Below are 13,012 nucleotides of genomic sequence, written 5' to 3' on the forward strand. Positions count from 1 at the left end.
TTTCTAATACTGAGGGTAATGGTCCTAGTTCCTTCCTCCTTCAATATCAAATTTGGCTCAAATTTCCTCAGGTCAAGTTGTAACTCCATGCTAACTTTGGTGCATTTACATGAATATTAGCGTGCGTGTAAGCATGTTTGAGAATTGGATTTTAGTATTGTGATATTTAACACGTCACTAGCCTTCTCGTCATGTTAGCTTTCATTTTTAAGTACAACCAAGACTAATAGGAATTTGATGATGCAAGCCCACAATAAATCAAGGAAAATAGTGTTCTTAAATTGAGGTTTCCTCTCTTGGGATTTTCTATCATCCACTGTTACATTAGAAATTTATCACAACCCCCAGATAAATCACTGCTACCTGTAGCTTAACTGTCCATCTAAGTTTTCAATAGCTTTCCATGCCTTTCTCTAATCTCCTTCATTTGTATTTCGCAGAGGACAGGAGCAGCATATCCGCTATGAGCACATGTACCTGCCAGAGCCCAGCAGCCAATCAGAGGTGGAGTATGCAGAGATCAAGCGGCCTCGTTTAGAGATGGGACCAGAGTCTCTGATGAGGGCTTCAGCTCACCGGCCACAATTGCCTCTGGGAGGGGCTGAGGATATGGCAAAGGTCAGTAGTCACTATGAAATACAGTATATAATAAAAAATAATATACTCCTACTACTTCAGAGCCATAGAGACATACCACAACATGTCTCGTTAAAGGAGATTCTGAATTGTAGGAAGTGGAGCTCTTTGAGCAGCAGTGGGAAGACTAAGGGAGTTGTGAAGCAGTAATTAATAAATAATAGAGCTGACCTAGATTTCAAAAGACAGAGGATGAAACTGTGTGAACTGCACATCAAACCGACTTGCTTGCAGTGTAGAGCTGCTGAAGGGGAGGTGTTCCTGACATTACAAAGAGTGCTTCAAACTGCCAGTTGAGGCAGACGGCCAAGGAATAGTAAATAGATACCCCAATAGCGGAGGATACAGGAAAAATAACATTGACTCATAAGCTTGCAGGGAAATATTCAGGAATGCCAGTAATTCCCCACAGAGCAGAGGGCTGTAAACCCATTATATAAGTCATGTCAGATGCTATCACTGCACGGAACAAGTGCACCAAATGATAGTGGGGATGGGGTGAAAGATGCAACTGAAAATAAGGCAAAGGGCAAGTGTATAGAGGAACAGATAGAGGTTAAAAGGGAAATGGAGGAGTAAGAGAATAAGACCAACAGGAAAAGAGGGGAGTAGATCAGATGTATCACACACAACTGGTGCCTGTATCATGACTCAAGTGGACAGTCTGTTACCGTACACCATTGTGCAGTCATCCTGATTTTGTAGTTGAATAATAATGTCAGATTAGAATAAAATGCTTGGCGTGTTTGTTTTCACATGGGTACACTCACATATTTTCCATGCATGTCACACTTTCCTTAAATGGCTCTAAGAGTGAGCAGTGCTATTGGTGATATTTATACTGTTGTGGAAAAGCTGACTAGTAACCCATTCAGACTAAAACAGTGATGCTGATCAAACTTTTGTTGGCGGTCTACCTGAAAGGATCTAAGTAAGTTAGCTCGCCCTCCTTCGCAATTGGAGCCAGGCCAATAAATAGCCTGTGCTGTCAAAGTCAGTATTAGCTTATTGCCGATAAGTTGGTTTCCCTCTTAAAGTCGATAAATTGAGTCATCGGCCTAGAATGCCCGCAGTCATCTTGCAATTTATCATTCGAATCACTGCACTTATGTTAAGCTGCGTCATTGTACATAGAGCAATAAAGGAGCAGCAGCAGGCTGTTAACTTCACAAACTGAGTCTTATCTCAAAATGACCCAACTACAAAACTAACTTTGACAGAAGTGGAGAAAGGCCATGGAAAAAGGAGGGCAGCACGACTCCGGTGACAGTCATTAAGGTCGGCTTAACCACCTTTGAGTCAGACGCGCGTACAACCTCATCTACTGTCAGCCAGTGAGTGTTCTGCTGAAAGAGCTGTCAGCTGCCCAGCAGGTGGGATGCTCGGTTGTACATGATTTTATAACTAAACTATGGCCAGAAAGCACACTCTAAGTTTCTCTGACTCTGTGGAAATGTAACGTTTACACATTACAGATGATGGCATAAAATGTGGGTCTTTTTATGTGAAACATGAGTCTAATGTTGGCAGCTATTTTAGTAAGAGACAGCTGCTCTGCGGGTGCGCTGATCAGACAATAACTGGGAAGGCGAGTGAATAATATATTTCCCATATTTGTTGGTAAGGTGTACTGAAGAAAAAACATCAGCAGTGTTGTTTCAAAGGGTATTCATGCAAATAAAAAATATATCTATCGTTAAGAAAAGGCATGAAAAACTAACGGAAAGCAAACAAATGTACCAAAGGTTATTTTTCAGTGGTAAAATGCCTTCCTCTTGAAACTACAGTTTTCTGCTCAAAATCAAATTCATTATACATCTTGTAGTTTATACGTTTCTGACTGCTGTAGATAGACCACCTTGGCGAATGTCACACACATGCCTATACACTATCTCATGAACACCTCCCAACTAATGTATGTATTTTTAGTCATAATACCAGCAGCTCTGTATTTTTACTGATGACCTTATGGGCACAAGATGTTCAGTGATCAAGGGGCAATGCATGCCAGCAATCCACACTCATTGGCTTTAAGAAGACTGTCTACATCCAGCAAGTGACAGCAAGGAGGTTTTGGAACATGAGAGTATAGAGCAGCAGTGACATGCCACCAAAAAAACACTTAGATATTTTGCATTGCAGCAGTTTAAGAAGGCTTGAGCCACGTGTCACTCAGTCACACAGGCTGCTGCTTTCTAAACAGAACACATTTACAAAGACATTCTACAACACCCAGAGGTAATTAAAAAAATAAATAAATACTGATGCATGCACAGCCGGAGAGATCATGCAGTGGAATGTTCTAAATGTGACAGAGGTCGTCCAGGGCATAAGTTGTAAGCTGTGCCGGGCCAAGGGCTTAACTATTGGCCTTTGACCTTTTCACACTATGTCACAGGTGTAGTAGCTGTTGATGTGTTGCTGTACTGTTGACAAGGACAGAGGACAGTGTAGGGCAGACTACCTTTGACATATTTTTTTTTTATCATACCATCAAATTCCCTTATGGTTAAACACACTAAAGATCTGCACACACATACTGTCCTTGAGATCGCAGCAGAACAAAGTGGTTCTAGTAAAAGAAATTGACACCATTGCCAATTGACAACTGCAGCAACAAAGGCAAAAAATGAAAGGAATACCACTGCACCTTGGAATGCGATGGGCATGCAAACAGGTTGCGTAATGACATCCGGGTTTAAATCATCACGATTGTGTCCCCTGAGTTAAATATCTGGCTAACGCGGAGCTGTGACACATGTCAGGAAGGGTAGTGGTCTTATTCCACAAAGTCGAGCCATCCTAGGAGCTTTTTTCCTTGTTTGTTTTTATGTATGATGAGTTTTTGTGACTAACTGGCTTTGGCAAAATTGAGCTTCTTGATCTAGGGCAGCCCCTCAGCATCCTCTGGCACTGACATTTTCAATCACAGCAGGTCTATGGGGCTATAATGCAGTCTGCCTAGTCCAGATTAGCTCACTTGCATAACCTTCATTTCAGACATTTAAAAATAACACAGAACAAACACGCAATCATTTAAGAAGCATATTACTCAAGAATGCTCACATACATGCAGAACATAGAGCACACACACACTCACTGATCAGGAAAAAAACAAACAAGTGGGCTTTCTCTTATGTGCGTGTTGTTATATAAACAGGTGCATGTAACAGCAACTCTATTTCCACTCTCGCTTTGTATGTGAACAGATTAATGAGAAGTGGCTTATAGCATGAGCTACCAGACTTTGAAAAATACATTTTTATGTATGCTGGGCTTTTCAAGGCAGCCAACTCAAAGTGTACGTGGTAACTGAACACTAAAGGCATATTCACTTAAAAGGCTGTGTGCTCCAGTTTGATAGGAAACACTGCACTGGCTGATCTAAACATCATGTGGTGACAGACACATTCATTATTGCAACTGTTCCAACGTAATATTTGGTAGCATTTAACACATTTGTTAAAATTGTAATAAATGAAATGAATGGCAATTTCCAAGAACGAGCTGATTATGAGATAAAGCTCCTTGAAGCACAAGGATTGCCCCAAGGAGAGGGACATCCAGGTGAAATGGAAACAGACTTGACGATTTAATCATGACATGCATGAAGCACAGTACTTAAATGTCACTAAAGCTTCCACTCCACTGAATAGATGAAAAATTGTGTTAGATGAAAACACGAGTTCTGAGCTGAGTGATAAGGGGACCATAACCTTACTCAAATGAATAAATCAAACACACACAAACAGAAATGCCATATTTACATCCCTGTCTCTACAAGTGCACCGTCTCGTTTGGACTGTTGGCTGGACAAAACAAGAAATGTGAATATGTGAACCTGGACTTTAATTGATTTATTAAGTGATTAATCAAGGTAATCAGTAAAAATTAGTTGCAGACAATCCTCTGATACAATCTGCTTCAATTTAGCAGTTTTGAAGTTAACTTAAGTACAGCGTCTTCACAGTTAGTATTTGCCCATCAACCATGGGAAGTTGTGTAAATAATAATAATAATAATAATAATACCACTGTACTGAAGAGGGGTTTATATTATGAGAGTCGACTCACAGACTTTTAATGCTGATTTAGGAGTGCTGTACTGTATTTGGAAGATCGGTGGTTTGATGAATCTTTTCTCTCTACTCTGTCAGCAGTAAAGCTGCTCAGTTGACGAGCCACACTGTGTATTGTGTGACTGACGGACACAAACCAATTTCCATTTTTTCTGCCAGAAGACGTGGCTTATAAGTACCTCCTGAATTTGATCTGCACACACGTTGCACTACCCTTCAGATTTCTCCTCGACATCCTCATTTCAAAGAAAGCCTCTTAAACAGAGCCAGCTGCCAGTGCTTTTGTGCATAAACCTGGCAAGAGAGGCTGTGACCTCATATTAATTAGTGTGGTCTAGTGACACTCAGAAACTGCACTGACTTTCATTACCCAGAGGACTTAATTACTGCCTTGTCTTACCTTCTGAAGGATACACAGACTGTGTTTCTCTTGTTTCTGTGTGATTTCTTCCACAGTAACCTCAAGGCCTTGCAATCAGAGGATGGCAGGGATGTTTTCAACGGGAAAGATGTACAATGTGCAGTCGCATTCCTCTAAGATGGTTAAGCCATATCCAGACGGCCTTTATGCTCCGTTTTATGTCAGATACCGTACACTGACCTGCCGTCTAAAATTGGTTTCACCCAAACATTGTATATACTTATCATGTCTTTCTTCCCCCTCTTCCTCCAGATTTTGATAACATAAATGCATTGTGTTTGAGCTCTGCTATAGTGTAAAATTGATCATAATATTTTATACTTTTACATCTAAGTATGTCACTCTCCCTCTGTTGTGCTTCTGTAGGAGCGTGGAAGTGGGATGGGGAAGCTTGAGCCAATCTCCCCCGTGAGCCCGGTCCATTTGGACCCTGACTTGGATCTGGTGCCGGCTCGCTTCTCCAAGGAGGAGCTGATCCAGAACATGGACCGCGTGGACAGGGAGATCACCATGGTGGAGCAGCAGATCTGCAAGCTTCGCAAGAAACAGGTCTGCATTATTTTCGGTGACGTAGGTTACCACAGTAAGCTAATTAATTAGGTTATGAATAATGTGATGGCTCAGTTTGTGTCAACATTGCGCAACGTTTGGAATTATCAGCACAGAAACTAAGCAATGCAACGTTACTGCTGTGAATGTGATGTTTGGCAACTGTAGCACTAGACCAGAGACTCCTGTGTTCTGCAAGGTAAAATTACTGGGTTTTTTTTAATCAAAGGAGTGGCTTTAATGGCTTTAAAGAGTGTGATATAAAAACTTTAGTTCCCTGTCAGAAAGGGCTGCCTGACGGCAAGGTAAAGCAGTGCAAATATTCTGAATATAGCATACGCTTTAACTCAGATAAATCTCTTTAGGTGGTCTTTTTTTGTGCTTCTCCAAACGGGGGGGTGCCGACCACGATCTAAGTTAGTTTAGGTAATAGCTTCTAATGGCTATGGATAAGGAGATAATGTATGTAGCAATGTCTTCACAGGGCTCCAGACTACATTTTTTCACTAGGAGCACTGTGGCCCCCAACTGAAATTTTAGGGGCGTAACCAACAATTTTAGGAATGCAGCCAGAAATTTTAGGGCACACACTGTTAATCAATAATAGATGCAGAAATTACAATGTGCTGCTTCAGATTAAGTGTCACATTCTTATTGTGCACCATCGCTGTCATGACAGTACAATATTAAAGAAAATATACCATACATTCAGAATAAGGGGTGTGACGAGACGATACCAAATATTGATTTCACAAGAACAAGACACATTGATATTTTAATAGTATTTTAAAATTTTTAGCAAATTTTTATGCAAATTCAAATTCAGTTGCACACTCTAAAATTTTGGTTGCAAAAATGTGACCATATGGTCGCAGTCTGGCGCCCTGGTCTTCATACATTCTTCAAACCTTGACACTAAAACAAACGTACTTTGAACAAAATGGGAATGTTTGGATTTTATTATGCAAGGGTCACTATAGGGAACTACAGAATGACATACAAACCTAAAAAAACAAAAAAATATGAGCCACCTTTTTCCAATTATTTCTCATGATAGTACTTCAAGGCTCTTCTCATGATATGTTATTATGTGATCAACCTGTAAGAAGAGATTGTGTGTGACAGTGAAGAAAGTTGAGTAGATGGCTAGACTTTGTGAAGTCATTCATGTGCGTTCTGCACACATCTTGATCAGGCAGGCCAAAGAAGCCTTAAAGCGCTATGAGGTAGCTTTTATCCGTCATTCTTGTGGATGTTTAAGTCTTTGCCAGCACTGGCATTCTTGTTGAATTTTCTCAGTGGCGGTGTTTGGCTTGTTTGAAACGTTCATGTGTGATTTTCCAATGTGTCCTTCTGCGCCAGGCTCCAGTTGGCATCAGAGCAATGAAGTCTTTGCTGTGTTGTAATCGCTGCATTTAAGTTCTGTAGCTGTTTCTTGCTCAATGTGCCACAATTCTGTACACGCACTCATCCAGGCCGCTGAATTCTCTTTTCTCTTTGGCTTTTTATTTAGGAGAAAAGTAGGTTAAAAATATATAGGGCTATAAATAACAGCTTCCCTGGGGGAAGGAGAAGGATTATGGTGGAGGTTTTGTGACTGCAAAACCACTCATACTCCTGCCGCACTGTCTCCCTTTTGGCTGCCTGCCATGTTTAGTAGAGAAACTGTATGGTCCAGATCACTCTTTTCCACCCAGGTCCCTCCTCCACCTTGTGTACCATTATGTATTACAAATTTCAAAAGTAACAATAGATAAAGGAATAGAACCGATATTTTGAAGTGGGCTTGTATAAGGTACTTATCTTAGTGTATTTTTAGCTACAGTGAATGTGATATACTGTTGCATGGATAGTTTGTTTGTGTTATTCTGTGACTTTGGTGTTTTAAAGGGTTATGAACCAACAAAACTAACAAACTAACCGATCAAGGCAGCCGTACACCAGCATCTCCCGTGTTCTGCGAGGTAAAATGACTGTTTGCGTTAAAGGAGTCTGGTGGCTGTGACGAGAGCCTAGATAACAGCTTAAGTTCTCCCCATGTAAACTTAAACAGGGCTGTCTGAAGGAAAGGTAAAGTGTAGAACATTCTCTAAATATGCCATATACTTAAACTGATTAAATCATTAATTGGGAGTTCTTATATAGATTTGACAAGCTTAAAATATGATGTATTAATAATAGTAATGATAATATTATGATGATGATCATATTGAACTTCAGAAAGGCACCCTCCTGTGGGTATTTTCACTCTCAAGGACCCAGCTTTTGGTCGAGCATGGCCTCCAAATAATAACATACGAGCTAGAAAAGTGTGTTTTGTTTTTTGTCCTTTTTTTGTAACATTGAAACTGTTGAAACTTGTGAATGATTGAGAGGCTCTGCTGCTTACAAGCAATAATCAACACTCCTCCACTCTCCTTCCCTTAATGTTTTTATGGATTTTTTTTAATTTACTGTCCGGCCCTCTTCAAGCAATAAAACATCTGTACTAATTAAGTGGCACGGTAAAACTTTATTTAAAGAGTTGTGGCAGAGTTAGTGGATGGGCGGGGTTAGAGCTTAGGTTACCGCCAGCCTGTGTCATGTCAGCCAAGCTCAGGATGGCTAGTTTATTTTATTTTACTCCGTTGTGGGTTTGGAGAGGTAAGGGGGGGGTCTCTATGGGAATGTCTATGCTTTCCTCGCCAGATGCTTATCCCGGCCTCTCATGGCACATGATGATCCGTCTTGCTCTGTGCTCATGTGTATCCTCTCGAGGCCGCCTTTCCCCCCTTCTGAAGCCCCTGACAGGAGATGAGAAGGAGGGTAGTGACTTCGCTGTAGATCCGCTATATGCACACCACTCAGTGACACTTGGCCTCGGCCTCCAGGCAGCTAGTTACAGCTGAATACACTCAGCTTCTGTCTCCAGCTCTTAGCCTGCACAACATAGAGACTGCATCTAACAGTTCATTTTAACAAGAAGTTGAGATGTGGATAAGTTTCCAGTGCACGCTTATGAGACTTTTGATGCCCTTAAGAAGTTAATTATTAAATATCAGTAGATCCTGCCTGCTGAATTTTATTTCTGTCTTTACTCCGAGTCCGACCTTCTTTGGTCTTGCTCTTTATAATGTAACTGACTAAAGACTGGGAGAGAAACTAAATGGCCCTTCCTATAAAATTGTCAGTTACTTTCACATTACAAATTCAAATATCAAGACCTGATTATCTTTGGATGCGTCTTATATCCAGATTAAATCCACATATGATTTAACATATATCAGTGTTTACATGTATAATAAATGCTATACACTGTACAGCAGCATGCTTTCTTATGGCGCACTCAGGGCGTGATCACACTATCCTCCCGGACCGAGACCCGGACTTTAGGGTACTTGTCCCCCCTCCCTCTCCCCCCCGCGCCCCAGCCCCGTTTGTACTCACACTACCAGGGCCTCGGCCAATACTTCTTGCTGTCCATACGCCATCACGCCGTAACACGTCACACGCATTGATCGCGTGTGTGTGGCTTTGTTTACAAATCTTTCCACAGACCTCGGAGTTTTTGTGCGTCTTGTCGACTGTTTTTGAATATTTTCATCCGACCAAATCTGCAGTAAACACAACGTGAACCTTTCACCACCATTGTTGTTGTTGTTAAATATCCGCGCATGGTCCGTCCTTCTATTTACATGTCCGAACAGGCGGACATAACGCTACTGCCGTAGGGCTCGTGCTCGTGCGCGTGCACGTGCGCACGCTCGTGCTCGTACATGTGCAAACGGCTCCGCTAAAGCCCACCTCTTTCAAGCGGGCCGTGGCGGCCCAGCTGGCCCCAGTTGAGCGCGGAGCGGGTGCGCTCACACTACTTAAAGGTACTAGACTTTAGCTGAAAAACCGGTTTTGGCCGCGGCCAAAAGGACAGTGTGAGCACGCTGTCACACTGTCCTTCTGCACCGTGCCCCGGGCTTTAGGGTACTTGTCCCCCCCTCCCTTTCTCCCCGCGGACCAGACCTGTTTGTACTGACACTACCTGGATCTCGGACAGGCTTCTCCTTGTTTCTATCTGTGCACCTTCCAGGGAAGAGTGATGGACAAAGGAGCCATGACTGAACTCAACATGTTTGGCAGTGAATCATAAAGGTTGATTGACTTGAAGCCTGCCAGCCACACAGCAGGAATTAGCTTTGTTTACAGGCTGTTGTAGTAACTCTTTGATTAACTAGGCCCTGGGGAGTTAATAGCTATTACAGCTAATAGGACAGTTAGTCTCGTCCCTGCTGGAGTGCTGGGGAGGGACGGTTGATCTAATATACACTATTTAACCTAGCAACAGGAACTGGCGAGCTACAGGTCTGCCTGGAAGAAGATGGGGCCCTTTATGTGTTTAAGTGTTAACTGTCATCTTTGTTTGTGTGTTACAGCAACAGCTGGAGGAGGAGGCTGCAAAGCCACATGAGCCAGAGCGGCCCATCTCACCGCCACCCAGCGAGGCCAAGCACCGCAGCCTGGTGCAGATCATCTACGATGAGAACAGGGTCAGTAGAATGCGCGCACACACACAAACACACACCAGCTGTTCAGTCTGTGACCTACCACTCAAGCCAAAATTACCTTGCATTTGAATGTGGTTTAATTTGATCACATATGCAGTGTATTACCACAAGTCAATTGTCAGACTGAGTGGGCTGGGTGCCTTCCTCCCATGGTTCAGTGTCATTTCACGGGGCTGATGCAAGATAGCAACCTAAACTAAGCCAGGTTGTTACATCTGCTGAATATTCTCTGTGGCCTGCTATGGTATGCTGTATTTGATTTTAATGTCAGGAATATGGCAGCTAGTCAGTGTTGGAAATGGACAGTTCATTTAATGCCTAGTTCACATGACAGGACTTTAGCCCTGATGAGTGAAAATGGGCTATTTTGTGAACACGTGTGCCAGCGACAACAACCCCCAACCATTCTTTTCTTTTCCTTCTTTGTTTTTTCACCGCAACTTGTTGTTACAGCATGTCCTGTATCAGTTCTTGTGTGGGTTTCCACGACAAAATGTAGTTTGGAGACCAGACATACAGCTCAGGGGTTCCTCTTTGTGAAATATCTTGTCGTTGGCGACCACCCGTCGCTGGTCAGTCATCTAGTGTGAAAACCACAACGACTTCAAGACTCCCTATTACAAGACATCAAGTTGTGTAGTGTGAGAAGTACAGCAATTCAACGCTAAACGTCTTGTAGTCAGACCGGACATCAGACAGGTTTTACCCTGCCAGCTCCCTAGTACTAAGTCTGTGTCATCTCTGAGTGAGACCAATGTGAAATCGTTGCACAAATTCAAGGAGCGGCGAGAGACTCGGTTGTTTGTGACCAATTTAGAAATCGGCTCCGTCGGTTTGGTGTAATCTACGTAGTGTCCATCGTCCTGCATGCTCTACCTGGCGACACCCCTTGCCTAAACCAAGCTATTTAGTATTTCCAGTAAGTGAGGACCCAGCTAACACGGAGAAACTCCGGGGTTTGTATGTTAAAAGAGCTCATGATTACCCGGCAGGTGGGGCTTTGAGCAAACTATAGAGATTTTTCTATGGGTTAAGCCCGACGGTGTGTACTTTGTTCATTATGTTTTTCATTACATTTCATAGACAACACAGACTGTCATAGTGTAATGATACTGAGCAAAATACTCTGGATCTGAAGGGATTGTTATCTGTCTGCAGTGAACATTTTTTCTTGGAGATCTGTCATTTTCATTTATCTTGTTTGATGTAATCCTCAAAAGCCCATGTCAACAAACGCAGAGAATGCCACAAAGTATTCATCTCCTACCTGAGCCTCCCACTCTTAACTGTCAGCCAAGGCAGACCTCTTGCCTAACAGAATAAGCTACTAAAGGTCAACACAGCAGGCATGATGAATCACATGCATGCACGCACAGGGAACACACAAGCACACCCTATATGGTGACGCATACACACACTTTATCTTTTATCACCTATGCAAGTATAACAACTTAATCATTCTTTCAAGAAAAGAAAAACGGAGCAGCTGGAAGGTCATATAAAGCTATTTGTAAGCATTAAGTTATCACAGTAATCATTAAATGCAGCAGTGCTTTGTGCAGATTACTTTTTTTATAACAGAGCGATTCTTTCTCAGTGCTCTCAGTCCCCCTGGTGGTGAAATGCACAAGTTTCCTATTTATTTAAATGGCGTTTAAAGCAGGGAACCCCTCTCCAACTGCATCACGCCCCATAGTCAACCTCTTTGAATACGCCCCCTATAGAGAACCAGGAGTGATGTTGAAACTTCACAGCACAAAGGAAAAGAGCACTTGAATGTTTTTGAACAGCTTCTCTGACACTTCCAAGGCAAACCATTTTCATAAAATGGCAAAGCAGTGAGGTGTGCAGAGAAAATACTCACATTCACCCAGCTCAAATGTCATTGAGCAAGAGCCTAAATCCTTAACAGCTGCACAGATATTCCCAGATAACCACCAGAATGCCCTGAGGATACCGTTGTAAAGGGAATACCGCATGACAGGGAGTGTCCTCTCACCCTTGCTGTCATCAAGGTCTGCTAAACCACAGCACTTCAGTGTAACAGCCGGATGTTGCAGATTGCTCAAGACTCATCTGAAAGGCTGGATGTTTAACAATGACTCATGGCTTACGCTACAATGTATCCTGACCTCTGTAACACTTTCCACTTCCCCCTGACTAGCAGGATGTACTCTGGCCTACTGCATGCACCCTCAACCTCGCTATCTCTCTCTAGACCTAACCAGCTTCTTCAGCTTTTTTTCTACTTTCAGTCACACACATTTATAGCTATTAATTCCTAAGTAGGCTCTATTTACACCTAGCTTTTTAAGTGTCTCATACCCTGATAAAATCCAAATGAGAATGGACACATTTTCGTTTACACTCAGCTTTATATATGCGTCCCCTTTTGCCATCCACCCAAAAATCACCCAAGTTTCTTTGTGGAGCTTTATATGTGACAGGAAGAACAATGGCTAATTATAATGTCACTTTAACTGCCATGATCACAGGGGACAAACTCAGATTACGTATGCGTCCTGGAGAGACAGGTGCACTTGCATCTTGTTAACATCTGACTTTCTGAGCTTCTGAGCTGGTTTAAAAATTACACGATATCCACATTTCATATTATAGATAGTATTGAAGCTATAGACCTAATTAAAATGTTTGTTTACAATAATTTCCAGGTAGAAAACCCCTGTTTACCGTACATACAATTCAACGGTGCTGAGCAAACGGGGCAAGGGCATCTCATTTATCTAAAATACATAATTGATGCTTTCATATCTCATTAATAACAACACT

The 13,012-nt window shown here is 42.2% G+C and overlaps 1 protein-coding gene across 5 annotated transcripts in view; it reads left to right on the forward strand.

The window, feature by feature from the left end:
* ncor2 (nuclear receptor corepressor 2) overlaps positions 1–13,012 on the forward strand; it is an 87,086-nt gene that overhangs the window by 25,160 nt on the left and 48,914 nt on the right. For all 5 annotated transcript variants that reach the window (XM_083912458.1, XM_083912459.1, XM_083912461.1 and 2 more), the window contains exons 4-6: positions 441–618; positions 5,502–5,684; positions 10,091–10,204. In XM_083912458.1, the coding sequence (XP_083768584.1) occupies positions 441–618; positions 5,502–5,684; positions 10,091–10,204 (475 nt within the window). The remainder of the gene's footprint in view (positions 1–440; positions 619–5,501; positions 5,685–10,090; positions 10,205–13,012) is intronic.

This window comes from Echiichthys vipera (assembly GCF_963691815.1).
Source record: "Echiichthys vipera genome assembly, chromosome: 4".
Classification (NCBI taxonomy): Eukaryota; Metazoa; Chordata; class Actinopteri; order Perciformes; family Trachinidae; genus Echiichthys; species Echiichthys vipera.